The 27,357-nt window shown below is 42.5% G+C and overlaps 1 protein-coding gene across 3 annotated transcripts in view; it reads left to right on the top strand.

Annotated features, from left to right (window-relative positions):
• Window positions 1-1,103: 1,103 nt before the first annotated feature.
• ZNF112 (zinc finger protein 112) overlaps window positions 1,104-27,357 on the top strand; it is a 43,814-nt gene continuing 17,560 nt past the window's right edge. The window contains exons 1-4 of one of the 3 annotated variants that reach the window (XM_044758934.2): window positions 1,104-1,242; window positions 14,210-14,257; window positions 17,061-17,183; window positions 20,704-20,799. In XM_044758934.2, the coding sequence (XP_044614869.2) occupies window positions 20,763-20,799 (37 nt within the window). In that variant the 5' untranslated portion in view covers window positions 1,104-1,242; window positions 14,210-14,257; window positions 17,061-17,183; window positions 20,704-20,762. Of the gene's footprint in view, window positions 1,243-14,209; window positions 14,258-17,060; window positions 17,188-20,703; window positions 20,800-27,357 lie in introns of those variants that run through there. The other 2 variants (XM_014831720.3, XM_070498546.1) reach the window with 2 other exon arrangements.

Genomic DNA, 27,357 nt, shown 5'->3' with positions numbered 1-27,357 from the left:
CGCCACCTCCCTGAATCACCAAGTCCTCCAGAAGACAACTCGTAGTATTTATGATATCAAGAGCAGGGTGAAAATAGGTCATGTGGTACTAAAAGCTCAAAGAAGAAATTTCAAGATTTTATAAAGGGTTTATCCCTTCTTATAACGTTTTGTCTATCAAGACAGCTCCTTCCATTTGCCTTACAACCCACATTTCACAACCAGCGATCAAAGCCAAGGAAATGTGAGAACAATGTGCTGCTTTGGCTTTACGGCCCGATCAATGGTTGCCTTTGTTTCTTGTAGATTCTTGGCATCCACGTCCATTCCTGTGGACCTTGGAATGTACTGCTCATGGTAGGCAGCGCTGTCAGAGTTCTAGATGCGTTCACGCCCACATACAATAAAAAAGACAATCCAGTCAAAGTAAGGTTGAGGTCCTGGATTCCTTCCATTTGGTGCTCAGTGCAGGTCAGCACAATTTCCTTTCAGTATTTGCATTTTTTGCCCACACATCACTTCCTTTCTATAATCTGCTTTTTCTTCCTTCTTTCGCTTTCTTCAAGCTTCTCCAGCCTGTCTCTATGGGGCAGTTTCTTGGAATAAGTAGGTAGTCTGCTTTCATTTTTGTCACGTTGGGAAGAAAAGATTTCAAGAAGAAAAAAAGGAGGGGGAGGAGGTGGCCAAGCTCGATTAACAGTATAGAATTAATTCAGACCGACTATCCAATACTATCAGAACAAGACAGTAATGGATCTTTTTCCAATACTATCCAACTATCCAAATACTATGAGAAAGAGAAAGGGCTGCCTTGCAGAAAGGGCTGCCCGCAGGAGATTCTGGGAATTGTAGTCAGAAGATCCACAGCATCAAAAGACAGTGACGCTCCCGAAAAGGCGCCTGTAATGCAGGGTCTGCTGGAGAAAATGCAGAAGCATCCAATATAGCTGTCTGGTCGCACACACTTGGGCTCCAGGAAGGCGAGGTTACGGAATTCACTCCCAGACCCCTGCTACAACACACAATCCAGATTCTCCGGGTAGCAGAGGGCACTTCCGCCCCAGGAAGGCACCGAAGTGGCCTGGGAATTCTGGGAAGTGTAGTCCAGGAGCCCTGTAGTTGGATAACTTCCGCTACGGGAGGCTGCGGCTGTGTCCCCGCTCCCGGCGGGAATTCTGGGAAGCGTAGTCCAGGAGGTCTCTGCAGGCAGAGCGACTTCCGCTCCAGGTACGCGAGGCCGCGGCCTTCATTCTTCGTAGAAAGGTGAGCCGTGCCCTGCCCGGGGCCCTCTCCCCGCGTCCACACGGACCCTTCTTCGCTTTGCTGTGGGCCAGTAGCGACCAGGCCCTCGACCTGGGGGAAGAGGATCCGCCTGCGGCGAAGCGCGGGGTTTGCGTCCCCTGAATGAGCATCTGGAGCGCGGGGCGGTGGAGCATCCCGGCTCCGGGCCGGGCCGGGGTCGCGCGCCGCCGGGAGGGAGGGTCTCCCGGGGTCGGACCGTTCCAGCCCTCGCCCCGCCCACCGACCCCGCCGCCGCCCGGCGCTCCGGGATCCGGGGAGCATCCTCGCGTCCCTGCCTCCGTTTCCTCTTTAAGCTGGTTCCAGCGTGTACCTAATAGTTATTTGGAGAGTTCGATGAGAATGGAGAAGTCAGAGCTTTAGAACGGAGCCTGGCTGTGGTCAAAAATAGGTCTCCTGTTACTTCTACTTTTTTAATTTTCAGAGAAGCTCTCAATTCCCTGAAAGCTTCAGCGAACCCGGGATGGGGTCCCACCTCCTGTTGCAGGGTCCCTGCCCCTTCTGTGATCCCTGAAGGAAGCGGGGCTGTACCCAGATTCCTAGTATTTTCTTTTAATTTTAATTTTATTTCAAGGAGGGGATACTCCTGGGTGTTGTCTGAGATGTCCCCTGTAATTTATGCGGAGTTCTGTTAAATTCTGATTTTTCTCAACCTCTTTTTCCTTCCCCAGCCTTGACTTCCTGAGAAAGGCTGCGGGGAGGAGGGAGTGATCCTTTGGCTTCTGGCAGCAGAGCGGTCACCTGAATAGGACTTAGTATTTTTTTTCCTCTTATGTTCTCTCTTCTCGGGGAAAAAGATGTTTCATTCACTCATGGGCAAGTTCTTCTGCTGTGAAGATACCCTGATATTTGTTGAATAAATACGGGAAGGGATGGGGGAGGTACTTGGGCATCAGGAATAGCCGTCCTATTTAAACATTTAGTGCTGAACATTATTCTAGGCGTTTTATATGAATTAACATATTTAATCCTCACAGGAGCCCTCTGGGGGTTGAGGGTACTGTTATTCCCATATTGAAGATGAGGAATCTGAGACGAGAAGAGCAAAAGATCTTTATCCTAGGTCACACGGCTAGGAAGAGGCTGAGCTGACATTTGAGTTTAGGCCTTCAGTCTGTTGCCTTAGTTCTTAACGTGGTTAATGTCAGGTTGAGAAGGCACGTTTCGGATTTTTATGGAGGGCTGTGAAAGCCATCAGTGAGCTTCGGGTTTTTGATAAGATTTTTTTAGACATCTGCAATTTAATTGTGTTTTATTTGAAATAATTTTTGTAGTTCCTATTCCAATTATAGAAATAACGATTGCATATTGTAGAGAATGAAGAAAATATATGAGGTATAAAGAAAAAATTTCATCAGCCGTCACCACAGGATGTAGAGAGAACCATGTGAACATTTTAATGTTTTCTTGTTCGGTAGATTTATTTTTGGATTTTCTCTTCAATTTTATAAAATAGGTATCATAGGTTTTGTTTTCCCCTTAAGTTTTTACTATGGAAATTTACTATGTTTATGGAAATAAACATAGCCGAATGTAATAAGAATAAAATAATGACCCAGTGGAACCGTCATCCAACTTCAACTCTTGTTAACATTTGTCAGTCTTATATCAACCCCCTCTCCAATTTTCTTTGTTTTTGTATTTTAAAGCAAATCTCCAACATTGAGTGGGTATGATAGTGATTGGTTGGTTGTCATAATTGCCAAAATTTGATTATCAAACATCGTTCATATCCAAGGTGTTAGCAGCTACGGCAGGGTTTTCATTCTTTGCAGCTTGGAGAATGGGACTGACTTCGGCAAACTAGAGGCCACGAGAGCACAGCCCATTGGAGAGGGACGGCGGTGAATTTTGGTTTCCCACATAGCCTGACTTACCTATGTCTTGTAGCTCTTTGTTTCTTAGCGCTCTGTTTCCATACACTGAAACTTTTTGTTTCGCTGGGGCCATGTCATCTTTCTCTGTGTGCCCAGCACACCGTACAAGGTTGGTGAGGGTTTGTAGTTAGAGTAGCTCCTCAGCAGACAGCTGGCCTCAAGGGTTTGCAGTGCAGAATTCCTGAAACGGGAATTAAGGAGCAAAACAGGATAAAAATAACCCATGGAGATGTTCCTTAATCTCCCTTCATATCGGTGGGCTATTGAATCCACTGACTATTTCAGAGTATTATGAAAAGTTGTTGAGCAGTTATTTTGATGATCTAAAACAAATTTCCTAAGAAACACCTTGGGAGAAATGATCATAGCTAACATTTATAGGCTGTATGTTATGAGTGAGGCAGGGTTTCCCATGGTTTACAGATATTAACTTACTTCTCATAACAAACCTATTATTGCTGTCATTTTACAGAGCAGAAAACAGGTTTTTTTAAAAACAATTATCTTACAGTCAAATTGAGTCTGTTTTTCCTTTTGGGGTACAATTCTGTTAATTTTAACACAGGTATAGATGTGTATAATCACCACTGTCATCAGATAGAAAATTGTTCCATCACCCCAAAAACTCCCCTCCTGGTTACCCTTTACAATGACCCCTCAACACACCTCTAACCACCGGCAACCACTCTAACTCTATAGTTTTGTCTTTTTGAAAGTATATAAATGGACTTGTACATATATAACCTTTTGAGGCTGGATTCTCTCACTCAGCATAATCCGTTTGACATTCATCCAAGTTGTTGTATGTATCACTACATTATTTTTTATTGCTGGTTAATATTACATTTATGGATGTATTATAGTTGATCCCTTCCCCCATTGAAGCGTATTTGGGTTGTTTCCAGTTTTCGACAGTTATGAATAAGCTGCTATAAAAGTTTGTGAACAGGTTTTTGTGCTTATTTCTCTGGGGTACATAACCAGGAATGGGATTCCTGAGTCATATGGAAAGTGTATGTTTAACTTTATAAGAAACAGCCAAACTATTCCCCAGAGTGTCTACCATTTTACATCCTGCTAATGACCTATGAAAGTTCCAGTTGCTCCATGTCCTTGTCAGCATTTAGTATTGTCTGATTCTTTAATTTTAGCCATTCTAATAGGTGTGTATTGGTATCTCATTGGGACTTTAATTTACATTTCCCTAATGATTAATGATGTTCAATAGATATATCTTTTCTACAGCACATTTGACATTCTTATATCTTCTTTGCTAAAGTGTTTGTATGTTTTGCCCAGTTTTAAATTGGTAACTGGGTTGTGTTTTCCTTATTGATTTTTGAAAGTTATTTATATATTCTGAATACACTCTTTCGTCAGATATGTGATTTGCAAATATTTCTTTTCAACCTATAGCTTGTCTTTTCATTCACTTAACACTGCCTTTTGAAGAGCAAAAGTTTTTAATTTCGGTGAAGTCTGATTTATCAGTGTTTTCTTTTATGGATTGTGCTTTGTCATGTCTAAGAATTCTAGCTAACCCCAGGTCACAAAGATTCTCTCTCACATTTTCTTCTAAAAGTTTTATAGTTTTACGTTTGAATCTATGATCCATTTTGAGTTAACTTTTTTGTAATGTAGGGGTTAGGCTGAGATTCCTTTCTTTACATATGAATGACAGCTATCCCAACACCATTTGTTTGGGTTTATTTCCGAGCTATCTTCTGTCAAATTGATCTACACATATGTCCCTTCATCATTACCAAGCTGTCTTAGTTACTGTAGCTTCATCGTAAGTACTGAAATTGTATAGTTTGATTCCTCCAACTTTATTCTGCTTTTTCAAAATAGTTTTACCTTTTGTAGTTTCTTTGCCTTTCCATGTACACTTTAGAACAGCTTGACTATATCTACAAAACAATTCAGCTAGGGTTTTCATTTGCGTGATGTTAAATGTGTAGCCCTGTCTTTGCTATGTTGAGTCCTGCAGTCCCTGAATATGGTATGTCTCTCTGTTTATTGAAGTATTTGTTACTTTCTTACGTCAGCGTTTTGTAGTTTTGTGCATACAGATCCTAATACATGTTTTGTTTAGACTTATTCCTAAGTATATCATTTATTCTTTTGGAGCTCTTGTAAGTTGTATTGTTTTTAAATTTTGGTTTCTGACTGTACATTGCCAGCATATTAGAACAACACATGACTTTTGTGTGTTAACCTTGGATTCTGCGATTTGCTCAACTCACTAGACGTTTTGTTTTTTGGTGAATGCCTTAGGATTTTCCACGTAGACACACATTTTGTGTGTAAGTAGGGTCAGTTTTATTTCCTTTCTAATCTGTATACTTTTGTTTCTTTTTTCTTGCCTCATTGCATTGGCTGATTTTCAGAACAACGTCAAATAGAAGTGGTGAGAATGGACTTCTCTGCCTTGTTCCCAATTGAAGGGGGGACAGCATTGTATAAGTTCCCTTATATTTTCATTTCATGAAAGTTTTATCACAAATGGATGTTGTATTTTGTCAAATGCTTCTCTTTTTTGATATGATTTTGTTTTATTCTTTAGGCTGTTAACATGGTGGATTAGATTGGTTAATTTCCAAAGATTGAAGCAGCCTTTCATTCCCAGCATAAATCTCACTTGTCAGTGGTGTACTGTTCTTTTCCTGTATCATTTGATTTGATTTGCTGACGTTTTTGTTAAGGATTTTTGCAATTATGTTCATGAGGGATATTGGTCTGTAGTTTCATTTTTTGACCTGTCTTGGTCTAGTATCAATAATTCTGGCCTGATAAAATGAGTTGGAAAGTGTTCCCTTTTCTTCTGTATTCAGGAAGAGATTGTACAGAATTAGTGTTATTTCTTTGTTAAATGTTTGGTAGAATTAACTAGTGAAATCATTTGACTTGGGGATTATATATTTGGAAGGTTTTTAACTGAATTTAATTTAATAACTATTTATGTTGTCTATTTGATCTTCAGTATGTTTTGTAGTTTGTAATTTTCAAGAAATTGATCCATTTCATCTGAGTTTTCAAATTTAGGTGTGTAGAATTGTTCGTAGTATTCACTTAGTGTTCTTTTAATGTCTTCCAGGTCTATAGTGACATCTCCTCTTCATTCCTATATTGGTAATTTTTGTCATCTCTTTTATTCTTTGACATGCTAGAGTTTTTATTATTGTAAGAAAACTACAGGGTTTCATTGATTTTCTCTATTACATAGGTGTTTTCAGTTTTGTCGATTTCTACTTTTACCTTTATTATTTCCTTTCTTTTGCTTGATTTCGGTCTATTTTGCTTCTCTTTTGGTATCTTAAGTGTACTTTCTAGGTTTCTTTTAAGAAGTTGAGCAAATCCCAAACAGGATAGACTTTGAGCAGTCCAGGCCCATACAGATCACAATCAAACTGCTGAAAACTGGAGACGGGAGAGAAGCTTGAAAGCAGCCAGAGAAAAATAATATATTCCCGTTATGCCCAAGGGTCATATATAGCATGCGGCTACTTTGAAAACCCCACCATTGTTATCATTTTTGCTTCCAACAGTGAAACATATTGTAAAGAACTCAAGAGAAGAATCATGTATGATATTTTCCCAGAGATTTACCATTCTGTTGCTTGATGATCCATATTTCTTTCTCTCTCATTTCCTTTGAAGAGTTTCCTTTACCAGTCTTTTTAGAGCAAGTCTGCTGGCTGTGAATTTTCTTAGTTTCTCTGGGAACATCTTTATTTCGCCTTCATCCCTGAATATTTTTCTAAACTATATCCTGAGTATACATTTCTGCATTGACGGTTCTTTTCTCTCACTACTATAAAAGTATCGTGCCACTTCCTTCTGGCCTCCATGGTTTCTGATAAGAAATCTGGGTTCGTTCGAATCATTGTACTCCTGTAGGTGACACATTGTTTTTCTCTGGCTGCTTTCAAGCAGAATTATCACCCGGGAGCTCTATACAAAGACAGATCCTTGGGTCCAGTCCCAAACCCACTTATTTAGAATTTTGAGGGGGTGGGACCAAGGATCTTCATTTTCACAGAAACCTCAGGTGATTGGTATGCACTCTAAGGTTTGACAAGTGCTTGTCATTTAGTTTTTCAACAATTATTGTTTAACCTACACACAGTGGAGTTATTTTTGGTGTACAATTCTGTGAGTCTCGACAATTGCAATGTACTACAAATTTGGTGGGAATGGAGATCTTGCTTGTTTCAACTTTTGACAGCTTTGGAAATTTATAAAGCAGCTTGCCATTACTTGTGAATCAGACAAAATTAGCTGTCATTGAAATGGCTTGACTACAGTATACATACTGTTTTGCCTCCTACTTTTAGGTTGAATTCATTAAGAAACATCATCGAGCCTGCAGCTAAAACTGATTTCCAAAGCCATTCAATATTTGCGAATAGCAGTTGAGAGCAGTTTCTTCACTCAGAAATCCTGAGATTAAAAAAAAAAATTACAATAAAACTTTACTGCTGCTCAACCATTGACATGCCGTGTGGTGAGGCAAGTCAGGATATTCAGCTTCTGTTTCTGACTAAATTCAGGAAACTGATGATGGCTCAGTCCAGGAGAGTGAGTGGAGTTCATTATTGATGCTATTGGTCCAATAGCACATGATCTATTAAAATATTTTCTGCAGAGTATCTGCTGATGAATAGTACAATGAATAACCATAGGCTTTAAACACTTACATTTTTACAAGCTTTATAAATTTGTAATCAGTTTTCATGCATCCCAGCAGATCACACTTCATGTTATACTGAATTAGCATCTTTTCAACTTCTTTGAAAATATTTTCACCTGTAGTTGTTCCACTCAGACTATACCTAGAGGCCAGTTAAGTCACTTCCAACTTGGCGTTGATTCGTTTTATAAACAACTACTGACCAGCATCACTGACATATGTTGAGTTATCAAGAGCCAGATAAAATTTGTCAGAATCATTTCTCTTATATTTTAATTGACTATAATGTTGTTCCCATTGTGTTCAGCTCTTCAAGCAACTGTTCTTGCCCAAAGTCTAATAATCTTAAACAAATATATTTTCTCTGGACACCCTTCTTTGGCTGCTACAATCAAACATGATTTACCTAACTCATAATTGGTACCTTACTTTATTTGCTTGGGTCAGAAATAGAAGCTGAATATCTGAATATCCAAAACTTACTTTGGTTGCAACCTCGTTTTCATTTTTTTGTGTGTGAAGAAATTCTGCTCTGGCGAGACATTTGATTTCAGATTTTCTAATTTTTCTGACCATTGCTTTACTGTGAACTGAGGATATTTGTGGTAAGTGCTTAGCCTGATAAGGTTGACATATATTATATTCTTTTAGGTAGCTGTGTTGCCACCACATAGTAAGCAAAAGATTTTGCCATCTACTTCAATAACAAAATTATTTCACTTCCAGTGTGCCTTTTTGAAGTGTGTCACACTTCCAATGCGACATTTAAAGTCTGTTTTGCTCTTGTTTTGACATGATGAGTATGAACTGGTAATGAAAAATTAAAATGTTGTGGTACAGCAATACATGTGGTAGTTGAAGTGCTCTTCAGTCATAACTGGGTTGCTGTGATTTGTATGGTGTTTACTACCAGTGCAGTGAAATGAGAGGTGCACACATGCTGTCTGTTGCAGCTACACAGCTCTGCTGCTGTAGGACAAAATGACCCAAAGGCAGCACATAAACAGGAGCATTGGGGCCGGCCTGGTGGCGCAGCGGTTAAGTGCGCACATTCCAGTTTGGGCGGCCTGGGGTTCGCTGGTTTGGATCCTGGGTGTGGACATGGCGCTGCTTGGCAAGCCATGCTGTGGTAGGCGTCCCACATATAAAGTAGAGGAAGATGGGCACGGATGTTAGCTCAGGGCCAGTCTTCCTCAGCAAAAAGAGGAGGATTGGCAGCAGATGTTAGCTCAGGGCTAATCTTCCTCAAAAAAAATAAATAACTGCAGATTTCTCATGGGAAACCATGGAGTCCAGAAAATGTTGGAACAACACCTTTAAGATGCTTAAAGAAAGAAATCGCCAACTCAAAATTCTCTATCCAGTGAAAATTCCCTTCAGGAATGAAGCAGGGAAAATGTCACATATACGCTAAAAAGGAGGCTAAGGGAAGTTCTTTAGGCTGAATAGAAATGATACCAAATGGAAAGCAGAAACTTCAGAAATGAAGAAAGAGCAACAGAAATAGTAAGTTTTTCAGTAGATATAAAATACGGTTTTTCTCCTCTTAAAAATATACATGACTGTGCGAAGTAAAAATGATCACTTTCCTGGCTAGAGCATCGCATAGAGAGTAATACGTACAACAGCTGGAAGTTGAGGAGAGGAGGGTTGAGGGAACTATTTGATGGTAAGCCTTCTGCTTTTTTTTTTGTTGTTGTTAAGATTTTATGTTTTCCTTTTTCTCCCCAAAGCCCCCCGTACATAGTTGTATATTCTTCGTTGTGGGTCCTTCTGGCATGTGGGACGCTGCCTCAGTGTGGTTTGATGAGCAGTGCCATGTCCGGGCCCAGGATTCAAACCAGTGAAACACTGGGCTGCCTGCAGCGGAGCGCGCGAACTAAACCACTCGGTCACGGGGCCAGCCCCAAGCCTTCTGCTTTTTATAGGAAATCGTAAAATAGTGACACTAAGTACATTGTGAAAGATTAGAGCTGTATATATATCGCATCTGTAGAGGAAAAACAAAACAAAATAAAACAGGAGATAGAGCCAGAAGCTAATAGATGCATTAAAATAAATAGAATACTAAAAAAAAGTTTTTTTAAATAACCCAAAACAAGGCAGAAAAGGGGAATAGAGAAACAAAATCAGGGAGGACAAACAGGAAAAAACATAAAATGATAGACTTAAATCCAACCAGATCAAAAATTACATAAAATACTAATGGTCTGAATACATCAATTAGAAGAGATTGTGAGATTGGTTAAAAAATAAGAAGCAAGTATATGCTGCCTAGAAGAACCCCACTTTAGATACAAAAAAATGGATAGATTAAAATTTAAAAGGATAGGGGCCGGCCCCGTGGCCGAGTGGTTAAGTTCGCGCGCTCCGCTGCAGGCGGCCCAGTGTTTCCTTGGTCGAGTCCTGGGTGCGGACATGGCACTGCTCATCAAACCACGCTGAGGCAGCGTCCCACATGCCACAACTAGAAGGACCCACAACGAAGAATATACAACTATGTACCGGGGGGCTTTGGGGAGAAAAAGAAAAAAAATAAAATCTTTAAAAAAAAAAAAAGAAAAGTTAAATGGATTAAAAAAAAATGTATACGTGTAAACATCAACCAAAAGAAAACTAGAGTGGCTGTATTAATACCAGACAAAGTAGACCTCAGACCAAGGACTGTTACCAGGGATAAAGAGGGACACGACACCGAGGGTCTGTTCACCAAGTAGACATCACAGTGATCCTAAGTATGTGTTCACAAAGTGGTAGAGCTTCAAGCCATATGAAGAAAACCTGACAGAACTGAAAGAAGAAACAGAGAAATCCACAATTGCATATGGAGGTTTCGGTGCTCGTTTCTCCATAGTCAACAAAACAAGTAGACTGAAAATCAGTAAGAATACAAAAGACCTGGACAATACTGTTAACCAACTTGACCTCATTGTCACTTCTAGAACGTGCCGTGGAAATCAACACACTGCACATTATTTTCATGAGCTTCAGTTTCAATGCTTTCGGTTGACCTGTCTTTGAGTTCACCGATGTTTCTGCTCCGTCTCTCCCTCAGCGGCAGATTTCTGTGTAGTGGGGACTGTGTCGGTTTTCAGATGCCTGTTGCTGAGTATAAGGATTGGCAGAGAGGAGTTATCCCGTCCCTGTTTGTGGTCGGGGTAGCTTCCCAACAGGCCACAGGAAATAGGGTCCTTCAGCTCAGTGGGATTGTATTTGGATTTTCCAATAATGGATGTGGGAGAAATAAACGAAGTAAATATTCCCCATCCTTTATCTTAAGCAATTTTGGTTGGATGCATAAGCCACCAGCTTTTTCAGAATATCTGAAGGGTGATACACACTGATAATTACTGGCCTAAAATAAATATACTTAGAAGCAGACTGAGGCTGATGCATAGCTTCTGTATTTATCTCATGGTGACAATAATGAGGATGATACTAACAATAGCTAACATTTGTTGGGTGCTTATTATGAACCACACTGACTTGCTAATGTTTGATGTATTCACTCATTTATCCCTCGTAATAACCCTGCTTTTATCTCCATTTTACAGTTGAAGAAAGAGAGGCATCGGGAGGTTGATTAACTTGCACAAGTTTATTCTGCCCATGAGTGGCAGAATCAGGGTTGAAACCTGGCAGCCTCATTCGACAGCCTGGTCTCTTGGCCAAGGCACTCTGTTTTCATTAGACCAGCAAAGTGGGTTTAGGAGTTCGTGAGGCTGCTCAACCTGTTAAAAGGCACCCTGGACCGGGGGACGCAGAAGCTGAGTGTTAAAAGCTAAGAGGGTCTAGGACGCAGGTGGGCAAACCGCTGCCCACGGCTGGTCTAATCCCTTCTTCCTCCCCAGCTATGAACAGTTTTTACATTTCAAGGGTTGTAAAAAGAAAAAAAAAAAGAATAGTATTTGTCAGCGATTGTGTGTGGCCCGCAAAGCCCAAAATATTTGCTGTCTGTCCCTTTGTGAGAAACAGTTTGCCAGCCCCTGGTCTGGGTGAGAAGGGAAGGGGGACAGACAGAAGGAACAGCACATGCGAAAGCCTGCAGACTTTTCTGTGAGATCAAGTGATTGACACGCTGGAGATCACAGAGAAGAGGGGCTTTGGAGAAAAAATGAGCAAACAGACACAGATGATTCCTCTCTGTGTGGCTTGATAAGAATCTGGACTTCATCCCAAGGCACTGGGCAGCCATGCACTTGTTTTAACCAAGAAAGGAGCATAGTCAGACTTTAACTCTGTCAAACATATGAAGAAACAAGAACATTCTATAGGGCGACCGCCGTTTAAATGTGTATTTAACATGAAGTGCCTTATATTCCAAATTCTCAGAGTCCCTTGGATGATGAGTGACCCCTATTGCTCGATGAAGCTGACCGGGCAGGTCCAAACTGGAAGCCGGTCTTCATGCTGAGGATGGAGAGATAACCACAACTCACAGTGCTGCCCTTTCGTCCCAGAGACAGCCCCAGGAGCACCTGTAATGGGAGCGGTGGGGAGCTGGGAGTCAGAAGGCCTGAGGCCCAGGCCCTGCCCTGCTCCTGGCTTGCGTGTTCTCCAGTCATTTCCTTTACTCACTGAGAGGCTGAATGGCCTAGTGGTTAATTGCGTGGGCTCAGCTTACAGGCCGTCTGTATTCATCTCATAGTCTGTGGTTCACAACCCTCTGCAAACTGTCGTCACCTGGGGCGAGAGGGGTTTCATAAAAACTCTTCCTCACTGATGCTCATTTCTAGATCTCGGACTGGGATCTGGGCATTGGGATTGTTTTTTTAACCTTCCCAGTGATAGCAGGGAGCTGGCAGATAGAGAGCCCCTGTGCTAGTAACTAAGGACAGACTCCGGGCTTGTCACCCTGGCTGCTCTGCTGACTAAATGGATAATCACGAGCAAAGAATGTAAAAACCTTGATGCTTTAATGTTCTCAACTGTCAAAATTATCCCAACTTCTTGAGTTGTTGTGACAGTTAAACAAGGCAGTTACTCTAAAGAACGCCATTTGGCTGTTGACTTCCAGTCTGGGTTTGGGGCCCTTCCGTGTTCTCCTAAAGGACGCTGTTTAAACTCTGCTCTGGCATCTGTGTGTGTGTGTGGTATAATTGCGGATTTCCTAGTTGGTCTCCCATGCTGGGCTGTGAGCAACCGAGATCTGGGAACTGTCTCCTTTTTAGAAGATGATCCGTGAATGCGCGAGTGAAAGAGAACAGCTCTTCCACTGCTAATCATGCAGCTAGGTGAATGCTCGTTCCTGGTAGCTGGGCGTGCAGTCTGTGGAGTCCACAGCAGTGGCCCATGGGGACGGGCATTTGGGAAGAAGAGGGCAGAAGACCTCTCTAAGGGGGTCCTAAAAGGCTCTGCCTTATTCACAGCCCACAAATAGCCCTTTTTGAGTTCTTTCTCTTCCACAGATGACTGAAGTTGCTTGAGAATGGTAAATAAGGTAAATAACAGTAAATGGCTATTGAGAACAGTAAATAACCTTGAGGAGGGACCCAAGAAATTAAACTCCTGGTCTCCAGACCCTCCCAGGGGTCAAGCGCTGAGCCAACACTTGACAGAGATCTGAGCAATACGGTAGCATCGCAGGCTTCATGCATCGTTCATCGCATCCAGGCGGGAGGAGGGCGCTGCCGTTTGCGCCTCCTCCGGCTTCAGGAAGGATCTTCACCAGCCGTTCAACTTTCCAGAGTCTAAAATGGTGTCAGTGTCTAAACAAAAGTGATTACTGGGGCAGCACATTGTTAAGTAAGAAGCCATGATCCCTGCCACCAGATGTCTTACAAGACGCATTTCCAAGGACAGTTTTGTCATATAGAACAGTACCTGCTTCTCTGCAGCCACAAGATGATAGGAAACATTGGTGTATTTCCAGCAGTTCCATGCTACTCACATATATAATCCTAACAACAACCTTATAATGTCAGTACTCTTACAATCCTAATGTTGCAGATAATAGAAATGACGCATAGAGAGGTTTATGGACTTAACTATGGTTAAATATACATAGCAGATATATAGCCCTGCCAACCTATAGCAGAGGTACAGCACATATATAGCAATGCCAGGTTTTGAAAACAAATTTTGTCCCCAGAGTACGCTTTGAGCCAGTACACTCCATGCCTCTCCCTCCCTACGTTTCCTGGGATGAGAATGAGCACCTTGGGAGCAGGGAGCTGGGCCCTGCTGTGCAGGCGGTCCCTCCCACGCGTGCGGGCCGTCGTCCTGCGGGACACGTGGTGGAGCTGGAATCCGGCGGAGGGCTGTGTAGCCACGTCTGCCTGTGGGGAGGGACACCTTTTTCTAATTTCACAGAGATCCGTCTCCCTTTCTCTCATGGCTCTTTCTTATTCTGCCCCCTCAGGTCTCTGCCTTTCCCCAGGAAAAGGAGGAGAAAATGATCAAGGTTCAGGTGAGCTGGATTTTCGTTTCTGTCGCTTAACATGTTCTCTCATCTCAGTAAGTGGACGCCTGCTTTCTCTTCCTTGACAAGGGTGAAGAGTGACAGCAGACATTTAATACCATTTATGTGCCATGCTCGTTTATTTCCTTTTTAAAATTTCCTTTCAGTTTTTATTTATTATCACTTCATTTTATAAATAGTAGTGTAAAAGAGAATAGAAATCAAAAACATGAAAAAACCCGCACATTATTACCCTGCTTGCAAATCGCCTGTTTTTTCCAGAGTTATTTTTAATATGTATTCACAGCTATACTTGCAATAATACATAGAATTTTGATTTGGTTTTATTTTTCACTTAAAAGTATAGCACAATTTTTTTTCTTTTTTTACTGAGGAAGATGGGCCCTGAGCTAACATCTGTTGCCAATCTTCCTCTCTCTTTTTTTCTTTTGTGCTTGAGGAAGATTAGGCCTGAGCTAACATCTTATTGTGCTTAATTTTTGTCATCTATTGTTATTTCAGTGAGTCATACCTCCTTCCCTTTTTAACTCTACCTCATTTACAAGCTTTTGAGTTCTTGAGGATTTTTTTTTCCTAAGTGGTGCCTCAGGGCCTTTATAAAAAGAATATCTAAAAGATGGTCTTATCTGACAGGATCACAGTGAAGCTGAACTTGGAGAAAAATAGCATTAGACATTGTCGTACAAAAAGCGCTCGATTCTTTCTGCCCAGTATCTGAAGCTTCCTATGTGTGTATCCGTGTGCCTTCGTGTGTTTCACTCTTCATGTATTAATTTATTTTATTAATGGGGCCAGCCCGGTGGCATAGTGGTTAAGTTCGCATGCACTGCTTCGGCGGCCCGGGGTTCATGGGTTCAGATCCCAGGTGTGGACCTACATACTGCTTGTCAAGCCATGCTGTGGTGGCGTCCCACATACAAAAGAGAGGAAGATTGGCACAGATGTTAGCTCAGGGCCAGTCTTGCTCAGCAAAAAACAAAACAAAACAAAACAATACAGGTACTTAAAGATTTTAGTCCTGCTCCCAGACAAGCAGGCGCTTTCTATCTGTCACTTTTCTCGCTGCTCAGAAGGAACTTAGAATCATCACATGAAGATGAGTGGTTCCTGTAAGTTCAAGTCCTACTGAGGTTCCTATAGAAGACAAGCGTCCTGCCGACTCCACAGCCTTTGCCTTCTGGATCAGGAGGATGGGAGAGAGGCAGAAAGACCGCACTCCAAGCCAGGGTTGTCGCTCAGAGACCAGGGCCTGAGGCGTGATGTTTGGAGCTCCAGCCAGAACAAGTGCAATGTTGCACAGCCTTCATATGAAAATTTAGATTTCCCTGCAGCCAAAAGTTACAAGATAAACAGCAAAGGGGAATGAAAAATATTTACCACATATGTGGAAGAAAAGGCCCGAATGTCCCCCAAATGAATATTATTATAAAACAGGAAGTAGAGGTGACCAGCCAATATGAAGAGTGATCATTACTAATCAGCTGTGAAAGTTTTTCTAAATAACTGGCTTTTGCTTCCAAAATTTACTTCTGAAATTATCAAAGATTAAAAAAAACTCTTCATATCCAGGGGCTGGCCGAGTGGCGCAGCGGTTAAGTTTGCACGTTCCGCTTCAGCGGCCCGGGGTTCATCAGTTCGGATCCCGGGTGCGGACACGGCACCACTTGGCAAGCCATGCTGTGGCAGGCATCCCACATATAGTGGAGGAAGATGGGCATGGATGTTAGCTCAGGGCCAGTCTTCCTCAGGAAAAAAAAAATGTATTCATGTCCAGTGTTGGCCAGGTATAGAGGTTTAGGGGGTTATGCTTTCTTGGAAGAAGAAGTTGGAAATTTTTTTTGGAGAAACACCTGCCATTATGATTTCAAAAACTTTAAAGGTTATTATTCTTCCACATTTCCTTTTCTACTCTTTGGAAGTTATTTTAAGAAGATAATCAGCAGAGTTCCAGGGACTAAGGTCTATGTGAAAGGATTTTTTTGCAACATTGTTTGTAATAGATAAACTAAGTAAGCGTGCATTATCTGGATCAGCTCACTATAGTCTAGATCATCAGTTCCTCGAATTACTGTGCAGCCCTGAAGTAGGATGACAGAGAGGATGATGATGATAATCATAATAGCAGCTGTCACTCATCAGGTACTTACTGTGCTGCAGGCACCGTTCCTCAGAACTTTACATATAGTCACTCATTTTCTGACTGGTACCCTATGGTAGAGGCATCAGCATGCACATGAGGACAGGGTGAGGGACTTGTCCAAGGTCACACAGCCAGCCTGGGGCAGAGCGTTCCAACGTGAACACGGGCAGCCAGGCTCCGAGCTGTGCCCGGACCACGCCACCACAGACGCCGCAGTCCAGATGGGGCACGGACGGTGATGCACGTGCTTCAACAGCAAGGGGGCCCGATAGCCTGTACATTTGACAAATCAAACAAGTGGGACGTGTGTGTGAAACAGGGGACACAGACTCCATCCCACACTGTTGGAAGTAAAGCTTTTCTGGGGTAAATGACGTTGTTAATGATTAAAAAATATTGGCAGTCCGTGATGCAGCAGAGCTCTGGGACTTAGCTGTGGGCGTGCTAACGGAAGGCAGCCATTGAAGGCACAAGCATTTCTGTTCCTGCTGCCCTGTGGGTGGGTGGAATTAGCAGTGTGAAGGCAAGCAGAAGGCAGTTCCTTGAATCTGACTCGGGCGCCTTAGAATCCAGAGGAACGTCCCATCCTTTACGCTGTCCCAGGACCGCCCCTCTTCCATAACCAGAGTCTGCGTGTGCTTGGTGTTGCAGGAGCCGGTGACCTTCGAGGACGTGGCTGTGGCCTTCACGGAGGAGGAGCTGGGGCTGCTGGATGCCACCCAGAGGCAGCTGTACCGGGACGTGATGCTGGAGAACTTCCGGAACCTGCTCTCTGTGGGTGAGGACAGGCGCCCTCTGTGCTCAGTGTCAGCCTCCCGGGGTGTCTGTGTGCTCGGTTGTCGGAAGCCCTGGGACTCCCAAAATCATTCTCTGAGCTTGGGCACCAAAGAGACCTAATAATCCCTGTGCAACACAGACGAGATGCTCCTGATGTTTCCGTCCAGATGAAAATCTGTCCTTGAACTATAAATGGGCACATTGTGGTCCTGCCCCACTGGTTTGTCATCAGATCCATTGAGTGGGTCACTCCAGCTTCTTTGTTTTTAGGGTGCCAGTAACTGTGACTGTTGTTACCTCGATTTTTGGAGGTATTTTATTTTTTGCTTTAAAGATGTATTTGTAAATGACTCTAAACTTACAGAAAGTTTATGAAAATAAAAATACAGAACAAGAACGCCCATGGAGCTTTAACCTTGATTCACCTATAGTGACATTTTACCCCATTTGCTTTATCATTTATGCTCATGTTCTTTCTCTCTCCATATATACTTGTGTGTGTGTCTATATATACACACATATATATATATGAACACGTATGTATATTCATAGTATTTTTTTCCGAACCATTTGCAGGTAATTTACATACACCACAACCCTTTGTCTCTCAGTGTATATGCAGAGTTCGGGGGTCCCTAAGATTATCCTCACTCTGACGCTTTTTGCAAGTTCGGGGCTCCCCAAGACGGACCTCAGGCTTGATAACTTGCTAGAAGGAGTCTCAGAGCTCACTGAAAGCTGTTATCCTCCTGGTTACAGTGTATTACATGGAAAGGATACAGATTAACATCATCCAAGGGAAGAGGCGCCTGGGGCAGAGTCAGGAGAGTTTCCAGCGCAGACTTCCAGTTGCACTCTCCCAGTGGAGTTCTGAACAGCTCTCACTCTTCCCAGCAGAGATGTGTGACAGTACACATGGAGTATTACAACCCAATCCTTGGTTTCCAGAGCTTTTCTTTTGGTGAGGAAGATTGGCCCTGAGCTAACATCTGTGCAGGCTTCCTCTATTTTGTATGTGGGACGCCACCACAGCATGGCTTGATGTTGGTGTGTAGGTCTGCGCCTGGGATCCAAACTCATGGACCCCAGGCCACTCAAGCAGAGCATGTGAACTTAACTGCTATGCCACTGGGCTGGCCCCTGTCCAGAGCTTTACTGGGGCTCAGTCATGTGGATGTGGTTGGACACCTGTGTGGCTGACCTTAGTTTCCAGCCCTCCTGAAAATCAAACCGATAGCACGTGGTCCAAAGCACCTGCCCCCCGCATCACTCACATTGTTAAGCTGTCTGGTGTGGCCCAGGGCCTCAGGCACAAAAAGACTCTTATAAGGCCAACATTCCAGGGGCTTAGCGATCACTGCCAGGACAGGGGGGCCAGAGCGACCTCTCTTTGGGCCAGGCTAATTCTTTGCTGAACAGTGCATTTTGTAGGAATAGGAACGTGCTCTCACATATCCCCAGCGCAGGTATAACGCTTTCATCCAATCTGTCATTTATGCTCTAATTTTGTGAAGAGAGCCAATTAGATTCCTTCAAGCGTATGTTCCTCCCTCCAGGGCAAGGTCTAGTCTAGCCTCTAGTCCAGCTGTCATGTCTCTTTAACTTCCTTTAATTGGGAACTCTTCCACAGTGTCTTTCTCTTTTAAGACAGTGACATTTTTGAAGAGTAGTCTTAGCCCCTCCCCCATTTTTCATAGAACATTCCTAGTATTTCCTCATAATTAGATTCAGATGATCCGTTACGCTGGAACCTTCCTTTCAGCAGGTAATGGTGTGTCCTTTTGAGATGTCACATCTAGTGGCACACCGTCTGTCCCTCATGGGTGATGTTAACTTTGATCACCCAGTCAAGGTGTTGTCCAGTTTCTCCACTATGAAATGACTGCCATTTTCCTCTTGCCGTCATAGGGCGACACTTTCAGAACACACAGATATTCTGCTAGATGTAGCAACCAACGATGATTCTTGCCTTATCCACTCCTTCTCAGGATAGTTTGTAGGGACTTGTGAATTCTTTTTAAAAATAGTTTATAATTTACTACTGTAATTATTTTGGCGCTAAAGTTATCCTGAATCTGGCCCCTTTGACTGACTCCTGTGCCTGTGACGTGCCCCCAGCGTTCTTTTGAGCACTTCCTCACTTATGGCAAAGCATGATGTTCTGTGCTCACCTTTTACTTGGACCCAGCTCTGGAATCATCCATTTCTTTTACTGGGGAGCGGCATTCACACCAAGGTCTGGATGCTAAGTATTGTCATTGCCACTGTGATATCTGTTTCTTGTCTCAGGACAGAGCTAGGAGGCAGGCGTGTGTGTGTGCATGTATGTGGATACACACATACGTTCATATACATGCATGCACATATAAGTACATATTTATATGTGAATATAAATATATTCACATATACACATGAATAGATGTTCAGTTTCATTCAAAATAAGATGTTAACTAAAATTATACTGAAAGACCATTTCTCACCCGTGAGATTGGCAAAAATTTAAAAACTGAACACTACTTTTTTGGGCCAAGCTGTGGGGAATAAGGCACTTTCCAGCATTGAAAGTAGGAATGCAGAATGATACAACCCTTCAGGAGGGGAGTTTGCCTGTATCTCACAAAACGGTGCATTTACCCTTTGCCAGCAGTTCACCTCTAGGAAGTTTCCCTAAAGATAGCAAGGTGACAACGAGCATTAATAGTATACTGCAATTTGTGTAAGAAAGAGGGGAAAATAACTCAATATATGTGTATCTGCTTGTCCTTAGAAGAAGAAAGACTAGAAGGGTTAATCAGAAAATCACGAAGTCACTTTCTCACAGTGGGTGGGAGGTGACAGTGTGGGAAGGATGTGCAAGAGAGTGACACTAGTCCCAGGACACCTTTAGTCTAGTTTGGACTTTTGAGAATACGTTCGTTCAACACATAAAAATTCAATCCAGTAAGAATGCAAAGGGCTGATAATCTAAAACTCAAAGAAAGCTGCAGCGAAGGAGTGAATTATAATCGAAGTGAATACTGTAACCACATGGAAGAGAGCAAACACAGGACTCCCGGGAGGAGCTCAGGAGCACAGTGTGTGTCGATGTACCCTTAGTTTGAGGTGCCGTCGGTGGGGGTGGGAGAATGAAGTGCAATCCTGAATACTTTTTGGTGGGTGTGTTTATGGTTGTCACAGGGGAGAAGCAATTCTGAAACTATTTCAGACATGTCACAGGGGCCAGGGCGACTCAGTGAGAAGGAAGACTCTTCAACAGATGGTGCTGAGACACCGGACTCCAGGAGGCATCGAATGCCTCCCTCAAACCTCAGAAAAAATGGGCTCAAAATGGATAAGAAATCGAGTGTGAGATATAAGTGTAGAAACTTGTAAAAGGAAACATAGGAAAAATCTTCGTGATGTTGGGTTAGGCAAAGAGTTCTTAGATGTCACACCGAAAGCATGATTCATAAAAGAAAAAGAAAAGTTGGACTTTGTCAGAATTTAAAACTTCTGCTCTCCCTGGTTTTTTTTACAGGGAATCAGCCCTTCAAACCAGAGCTCATATTCCAGTTGGAGAGAGAAGAAAAGCTTTCGATGATGGAGACAGAAACCTGGAGAGATGGGTGTTCAGGTGAGAAGCGTGCAGCAGTGACCCAGCAGCCAGGAGACCCTCCTGAAGCACGGGTCAGAGCGGGTCACGTCTCTGTCCCAGCTCCCCCAGCCCTTCCTGTTTCACACACAGTAAAATCGGAAGTACGTAGGCTGGCCTCTTAGGCCCTAAGGGGTCTGTCTCCTCAAGCCCCTCTAGCTTTCCTTATTCTTAGCTGTTTTTTATTTTTGTTCATTTATTCTGTTCTAGCCGCACTGCCTCATTGCTGCCCGTCAGACCTGTCATTTATGCTCCTGCTTCAGACCTGCTTGCTTTTCTCTCTGCCTCGAGTGAATGAATTGGTTAATAGATGCCTGGTGTTCGTTGTTGCCAGTCCTCCTTCAGACAGCTAATAGATGTAGAATAAATCCGTGTAATCGAAGGATACTCCACAGTGGTGTTTGTCATCTGATGAATGCCTGTCCTGATTCTTGACTGTTTAGGTGTCCTTGAGGATTCATCTATTACTAAAAGATGAAGAATAGCCAATCAGGGGGCCAGCCCGGTGGCATAGTGGTTCAGTTCGGGTGCTCTGCTTCAGTGGCCCAGGGTTCACTGGTTCGAACCCTATACACCACTCATCAAGCCACACTGTGGTGGCATCCCACATAGAAGAATTAGAAGGACTTAAAATTAGGATATGCAACTATGTACTGGGGCTTTGGGGAGACAAGAAAAAAGGGAGGGAAGATTGGCAATAGATGTTAGCTCAGGGCCAATCTTCCTCACCAAAAAAAAAAAAAGCCAATCAACTAGATTAAGTATCAGAATTGATCAGTGCCAGCATAATTGACCATTCCCATGCAGCAATTTCAAGTGAGACACTCTTGTGTTAATTTTCTCATTTCTATTCCCAGCTCTGTATCTGCCCATTCTATCCTCTCCTCTCTCCTCCCCATCCTCCAACACCTAAACCTTGACCCGGCTACAGTTTTGAAGGAGAATTATCAGGTTGGACATTTACGTGAGTCTAAACACTTGGGTAATGTTTCTTGAGTCCTTGAGACTCTGACATCAAAAGCCACTGTCACATCTGTGTAGATAAGGATGCTCCTGGGTAGGAAAAAGAGTCAATAGAAAATTTCAGAACAAATTATTTCACTTCTATAATTTTTTGTTGCCCTCTCAGTTAAGATTCAGGATCGTACATCACACAATACAGTCTTTAGAGCAGGGGTCAGCAAACTTTTTCTCTAAAGTAGTAGTAAATATTGTAGGCTTTGCCCGCCACATGAGGTCTCTGTCACATTCTTCTTTGTCTTTTTTTTACACCGTTTAAGGAAATATGTAAAAACTATCCTTAGCTCCGGCGCTGAACAAAAACTGGCCTAGGGCCATAGTGCGCCAGTCCCCCTGCATTATAGCATCTGTAGGAACAGGTGTCACATTTTAAAACATCTTCTTGTTTTGTTACATGCTTATATACCTAACATGTTTATATACCTTTCATTAATGCAAAAATTTGATAATATATGTTCTTATTTTTTTTTTTTTTTAAAGATTTTATTTTTTCCTTTTTCTCCCCAAAGCCCCTCTGGGACATAGTTGCATATTCTTCGCTGTGGATCCTTCTAGCTGTGGCATGTGGGACGCCGCCTCAGCGTGGTCCGATGATTAGTGTCATGTCCGCACCCAGGATTCGAACCAATGAAACACTGGGCCGCCGGCAGCGGAGCGCGTGAACTTAACCACTCGGCCACGGGGCCAGCCCCTATACATTCTTATTTTTAATATACCAATTTTTCTTCTTCATGATACTTTGGGGAAATCCTTCCCAGTTCAAGATTACAACTCTTCTAAAAAATTTTTTTATCATGGCTGCATAATATTCCAACATGTGGCTATAGCATGTATCATTTAGCTATTCTCCAATTGATGGGCATTAACTTATTTCTTTACCTTTTTTTTTTTTTTAAACTAATACGGAAAGTTCAGCAGTAAAACCCCCAATGCAAATGTCCTTGGGTACTAGTGATTTTATTTCTCTGCCATAATTACCTGTTGACTCAGAGATTCAAAGTGGAAAGCCATTCCTTGCTGAGCTTTAACTGGACTTGTGACCAAGAGACAGGGTTATTCCCCATGGGCTTTCCTGCAGCCTGTGGGGGCTGACTTAATTGACTTGGGCAAAGAAACATTTTCAAATTCAGGATTTTTACAGGCTGGCCCAGTGGTGCAGTGGTTAAGTTCACACATTCTGCTTCAGTGGCCCTGGGTTCGCCGGTTCAGATCCCGGGTGTAGACATGGCACCGCATGGCACGCCACACTGTGGTAGGCGTCCCACGTGTAAAGTAGAGGAAGATGGGCACGGATGTTAGCTCAGGACCAGTCTTCCTCAGCAAAAAGAGGAGGATTGGCAGTAGTTAGCTCAGGGCTAATCTCCCTCAAAAAAATAAAATAATAAAATAAATTTTAAAAAATGAGGATTCTTATAACCACTCTCTTGGCAGAGCTGCTATAGAAGAAATACCTCTGTTTCCATTTACACTAGGAAAGAGAAAGTTGTCAACAAGTAATGGCTTCTAAACTATCCATTTCCTCGCAGGATTTCCCAAGTTGCAGCCCATCCATCTCTTCCAAAGTCAGCATCCACACAGATTCCCTACGTGCCCTTTTCCATGCCAGGCAAGGAAGAGTCAAGGTCAGAGAAACAAGAGTTAAGAAGAGTAGCATCTTTGTTTTTATTCCCTTTCAGAAAATGAGAGTGTATTAAGATTAAGTGTATTAATGGGTATCAGTAAGATCTAGTGTATAAGCTTCAACTGGTGAAGGTTAGAACCTAGAAATGAGGAAGTTGCAGTCTCATACATCCTGAGGGAGAGAAAGGGTATTTTTCAAGTGGAAATTGGCTCCTTCTATTTTGAACCTTCATGTAGGCGTGAAACCAAGAGATGCAAACCTACCTACTGGTATTTTTCCAAGTTTCTATAAATGAACTTTGCATTTGAACGTTGTGATTGGTATGAATTTTATGCCTTCCTCAGCTATTTAGACCGGTGGTTTTCGTACTATTTGGGGCACGACCCTCAGTATGTAATGTAACCTTACAGACCTGTGTATGTTTACATGTCAGATGTATGCACATCTGAAACATTCCATGCAGTGATATCTGACACGCAATGCACCTCTGATATTGTCTGTCCTTTTTCAAATTATTTTATTTTATTTTTGTGTGTGTGAGGAAGACTGGCCCTGAGCTAACATCCATGCCAATCTTCCTCTATTTTTCATGTGGGACACTGCCACAGCATGGCTTGATGAGCGGTGTGTAGGTCCGCTCCTGGGATCCAAACTGGGAACCCCAGGCCGCCGAAGTAGAGTGCGTGAACTTGACCACTACGTCACCAGGCCAGCCCCTTTGTAGCTTCTTTTTTTAATTGCATGTCACGATCTACTAAGTTGATTTCAAACCTCACTAATGGTGGTGAACCATTAGTATTATAGGCTGTACGTTCCAAATTCCTACATACAACGACAATATTCCATAATCTGTTTTCAAAAGTACAGCCTTCCCATGGGCTGGCCCTGTGGCCTAGTGGTTCAGTTCAGTGCCCAGGCGTAGTTCCCAGGTGCGGACCTATGCCACTCATTGGTGGCCATGTGATGGCAGTAACCCACATACAAAATAGAGAAAGATTGGCACAGAGGTAAACTCAGGGTGAATCTTCCTCAGCAAAAAAAAAGAAAAAAGAAAGTACAACTTTCCATGCCAGCCATTAAATTTTGTCTTCTTTTTGGAAAGTGATAAGAAAAATAGTTGTACTGATAGTCAAACAGATGATTTGTAATCCATGTCTACATAAAGTCAACTAGTCAATCCACATAAGCAAACAAAATCTGTTTTCATGGAATTGTCTGGTCAATTCCATCAGAAGTGCAGGATCAGCAACCTGTTAGAGCCAACTGTGGCTGTTGCTGACACGACACATCGCGGTCCCCAGAGGCTCTGAAAGGTGATCCTTGACCTCAACCCTGCTGCTTGCTTCTGCTGCAGTCTGAAACTCCCAGCAGGGATGGAAAGAGACGTTTCTGGTCCATACGGCCAGGCCAGCATCTCTACACTGGTGAAAACATCATTGCTCTGCAAACCAAGGGCTTCGGGGCTTTTCTTTTTTTCCCCATCGCAAATTCTTTCTTTTTTCTTTTCCAATGTCATCTCTAATTCTACAAAACCATCCATGGTATTAACCAGGAGATCCCTACTTTTAATAGTCTCCATCTCTCAATGAGCACCTTATTGCTTACTCTTTCTTCTGTTTCCTTTTGGTAATTTGCTGGTTCCAGCTAGATATGAATCCACTCAACTTTGCAGGAAAGTATTTGGCAGTTTTGATTTGCTCCACAGGAAGAGACTAGAAAGCAGAGCTCTGTGCCTCAGTGAGCACACGGGACAGCCTTTGGCAACCTGCCACGCTGCCTCCCCAGAGAGAGAGTGCTCCCCCTCACCAGGGATGCACTTTCATGTTTTTGTTAGCAAATCCTTGTTGCCCAAGATTTCTTCTTTCTGAAGAAGCATACCTGTCTTTCCCTGTGGATATTTCTGTCTAGTGTCCAGGCTCTTAGAAAGTCTGGGGACAGGATGACAGACTCTAGAGCAGATGGCAAGCTCATGACCTGAGACTTCAAATCCACCAGGAGGTGTGTTGTGAGATTTTTATGTCTCTCAGCTACTAGAGAAAAACATCCACATGCTCATTACCAGGAGCAACGTGGGCACTCACACACGCGCACACGCACACACACTCCCCACCATGGCACAGTTCATCTGGTCCTGATGGCTCTGAGGCTGACCACCATTTGGGCACCTTTCAGAAACCCAGAAGAGGAACTTTCCGTTTAGTTAAGACCAGAGTATTTCCAGAGTGTGTATTAAGCTCTTTCAGCACTGAAGCTTTCCTAGTTTCAGAGCACTCATCCATTTTTTTTTAATGCCATGAGTCTCTTGGTGGGCCAGGTTTCTCCAGCGTTATCTTTAAACGATCTCTCACAGATGCTGTTTTCTTCTAACCTCCTTCTCTGCCCCAAGTTGACTGTCACTCCCCACAGTGAAAAAAACAATAGCCGAGAAGTGGGTGTTTTTCTAAGAGGCAGTCCCCGAGAATTCCTCACGTTTCATTCTGCTTCCTTTAGGGAATAATTATCCGGCACCGAACAGAGAACTTGCTGTTCCTGTCAGCGGGTCTCAGGGCAGCTGCTCTCAGCTGGTTCCTTCAATAATTTTAATTCTTTTATGGCTTAAGTAGAATATAAAACGTCACTGTGTTAAGAGTTGCTGCAACTGTGCTGTAACTTTATATGTTAGCCTTAACTAAACCTTAGGTTTTAATGCCAGCTTTCGTAAATATTTTGTGATATCGTACATGTGCCAAACAGATGTGGATCTAGCATTATGATTCCTTGCCAGAATTTCCTTTTTCATAGGAAACTGACTGCATTTGCATTAACTAACTGCCGACATAAAGAACAAATGGGCAAAATGGCGTGTTGCTAATAAAATACAACAAATCTGTTTTTTAAATTACACATATGTATAATCACTGTTTTCCTATAATTTTTAGGTGACTTTTTTGATCGTTGTTGTGGTTCTGACATCTGATCTCAGTCTGTGATAGGCTGGCTGATTTTATGCTATAATTTTAAAGGGAACTGGAAAATTTCAAAATATATGGAGATTAAACAACACACTTCTAACCCATGGGGCAAAAAAGAAGTCTCAAGAGAAATTTAGAAATATTTTGAACTAAATGAAAATGACAACACAACTTATCAAAATATGTGGGATGCAGTGAAAGCAGTGCTTAGAGGAAAATTTATAGCATTGAATGCATATGTTAGAAAAGAAGAAAGATCCAAAATCAATCAGTGAAGCTTCCACCTCAGGAAACTAGAAAAAGAAAAGCAAATTAAAGCCAAAGTAGAAGAAAGTAAGAATTGGAATAGAAATCAGTAAGATTGAAAATAGGAAATCAATAGAGAAAAATCAATGAAACCAAAAGCTAGTTCTTTGGAAAGATGAGTAAAATTGATAAGCTTCTAGCCAGGCTAACTAAGAAAAAAGAGAGAGGACATAAGTCACTCATATCAGGAATGAAAGAGGGGACATGACTACAGACCTTATGGGCATTAAAAGGACAATAAGGGAATACTATGAACAATGTCCTTGCCCACAAATGGGATAACCTAGATGAAATGGACCGATTCCTTGAAAGACACAATTTGCCAAAACTCACACGAGAAGAAATAGACAATCTGAATAGGCCTATAGCTGTTAAAGAAATTGAATCAACAATTAATAACCTTCCAAAACAGAAAGACAGAACTCATTCTGTTGTGAGGAAAAGAAGCAGAGGCAGACGGGAAGTCCTTTAAAGGTTAAATATACTCTGTTAGAGAGAGGTGAACCTCAGGTGTGGTGGAGAGAGTGGCCAGCAGAGCGCTCAAGCATTAGTCTGTAATCAAAATGTTGTCCTTACTGTATCGTCTACTGTCCAGAAGATGCCTTAGTTTCTCCTTACTATCTAAAAGTGTAGTAAGGATGC

The sequence above is a fragment of the Equus asinus genome, chromosome 26 (genome assembly GCF_041296235.1).
Source record: "Equus asinus isolate D_3611 breed Donkey chromosome 26, EquAss-T2T_v2, whole genome shotgun sequence".
Lineage (NCBI taxonomy): Eukaryota > Metazoa > Chordata > Mammalia > Perissodactyla > Equidae > Equus > Equus asinus.
Note: the sequence above shows the minus strand (reverse complement) of the source record. Positions and strands in the feature narration are given on the sequence as shown.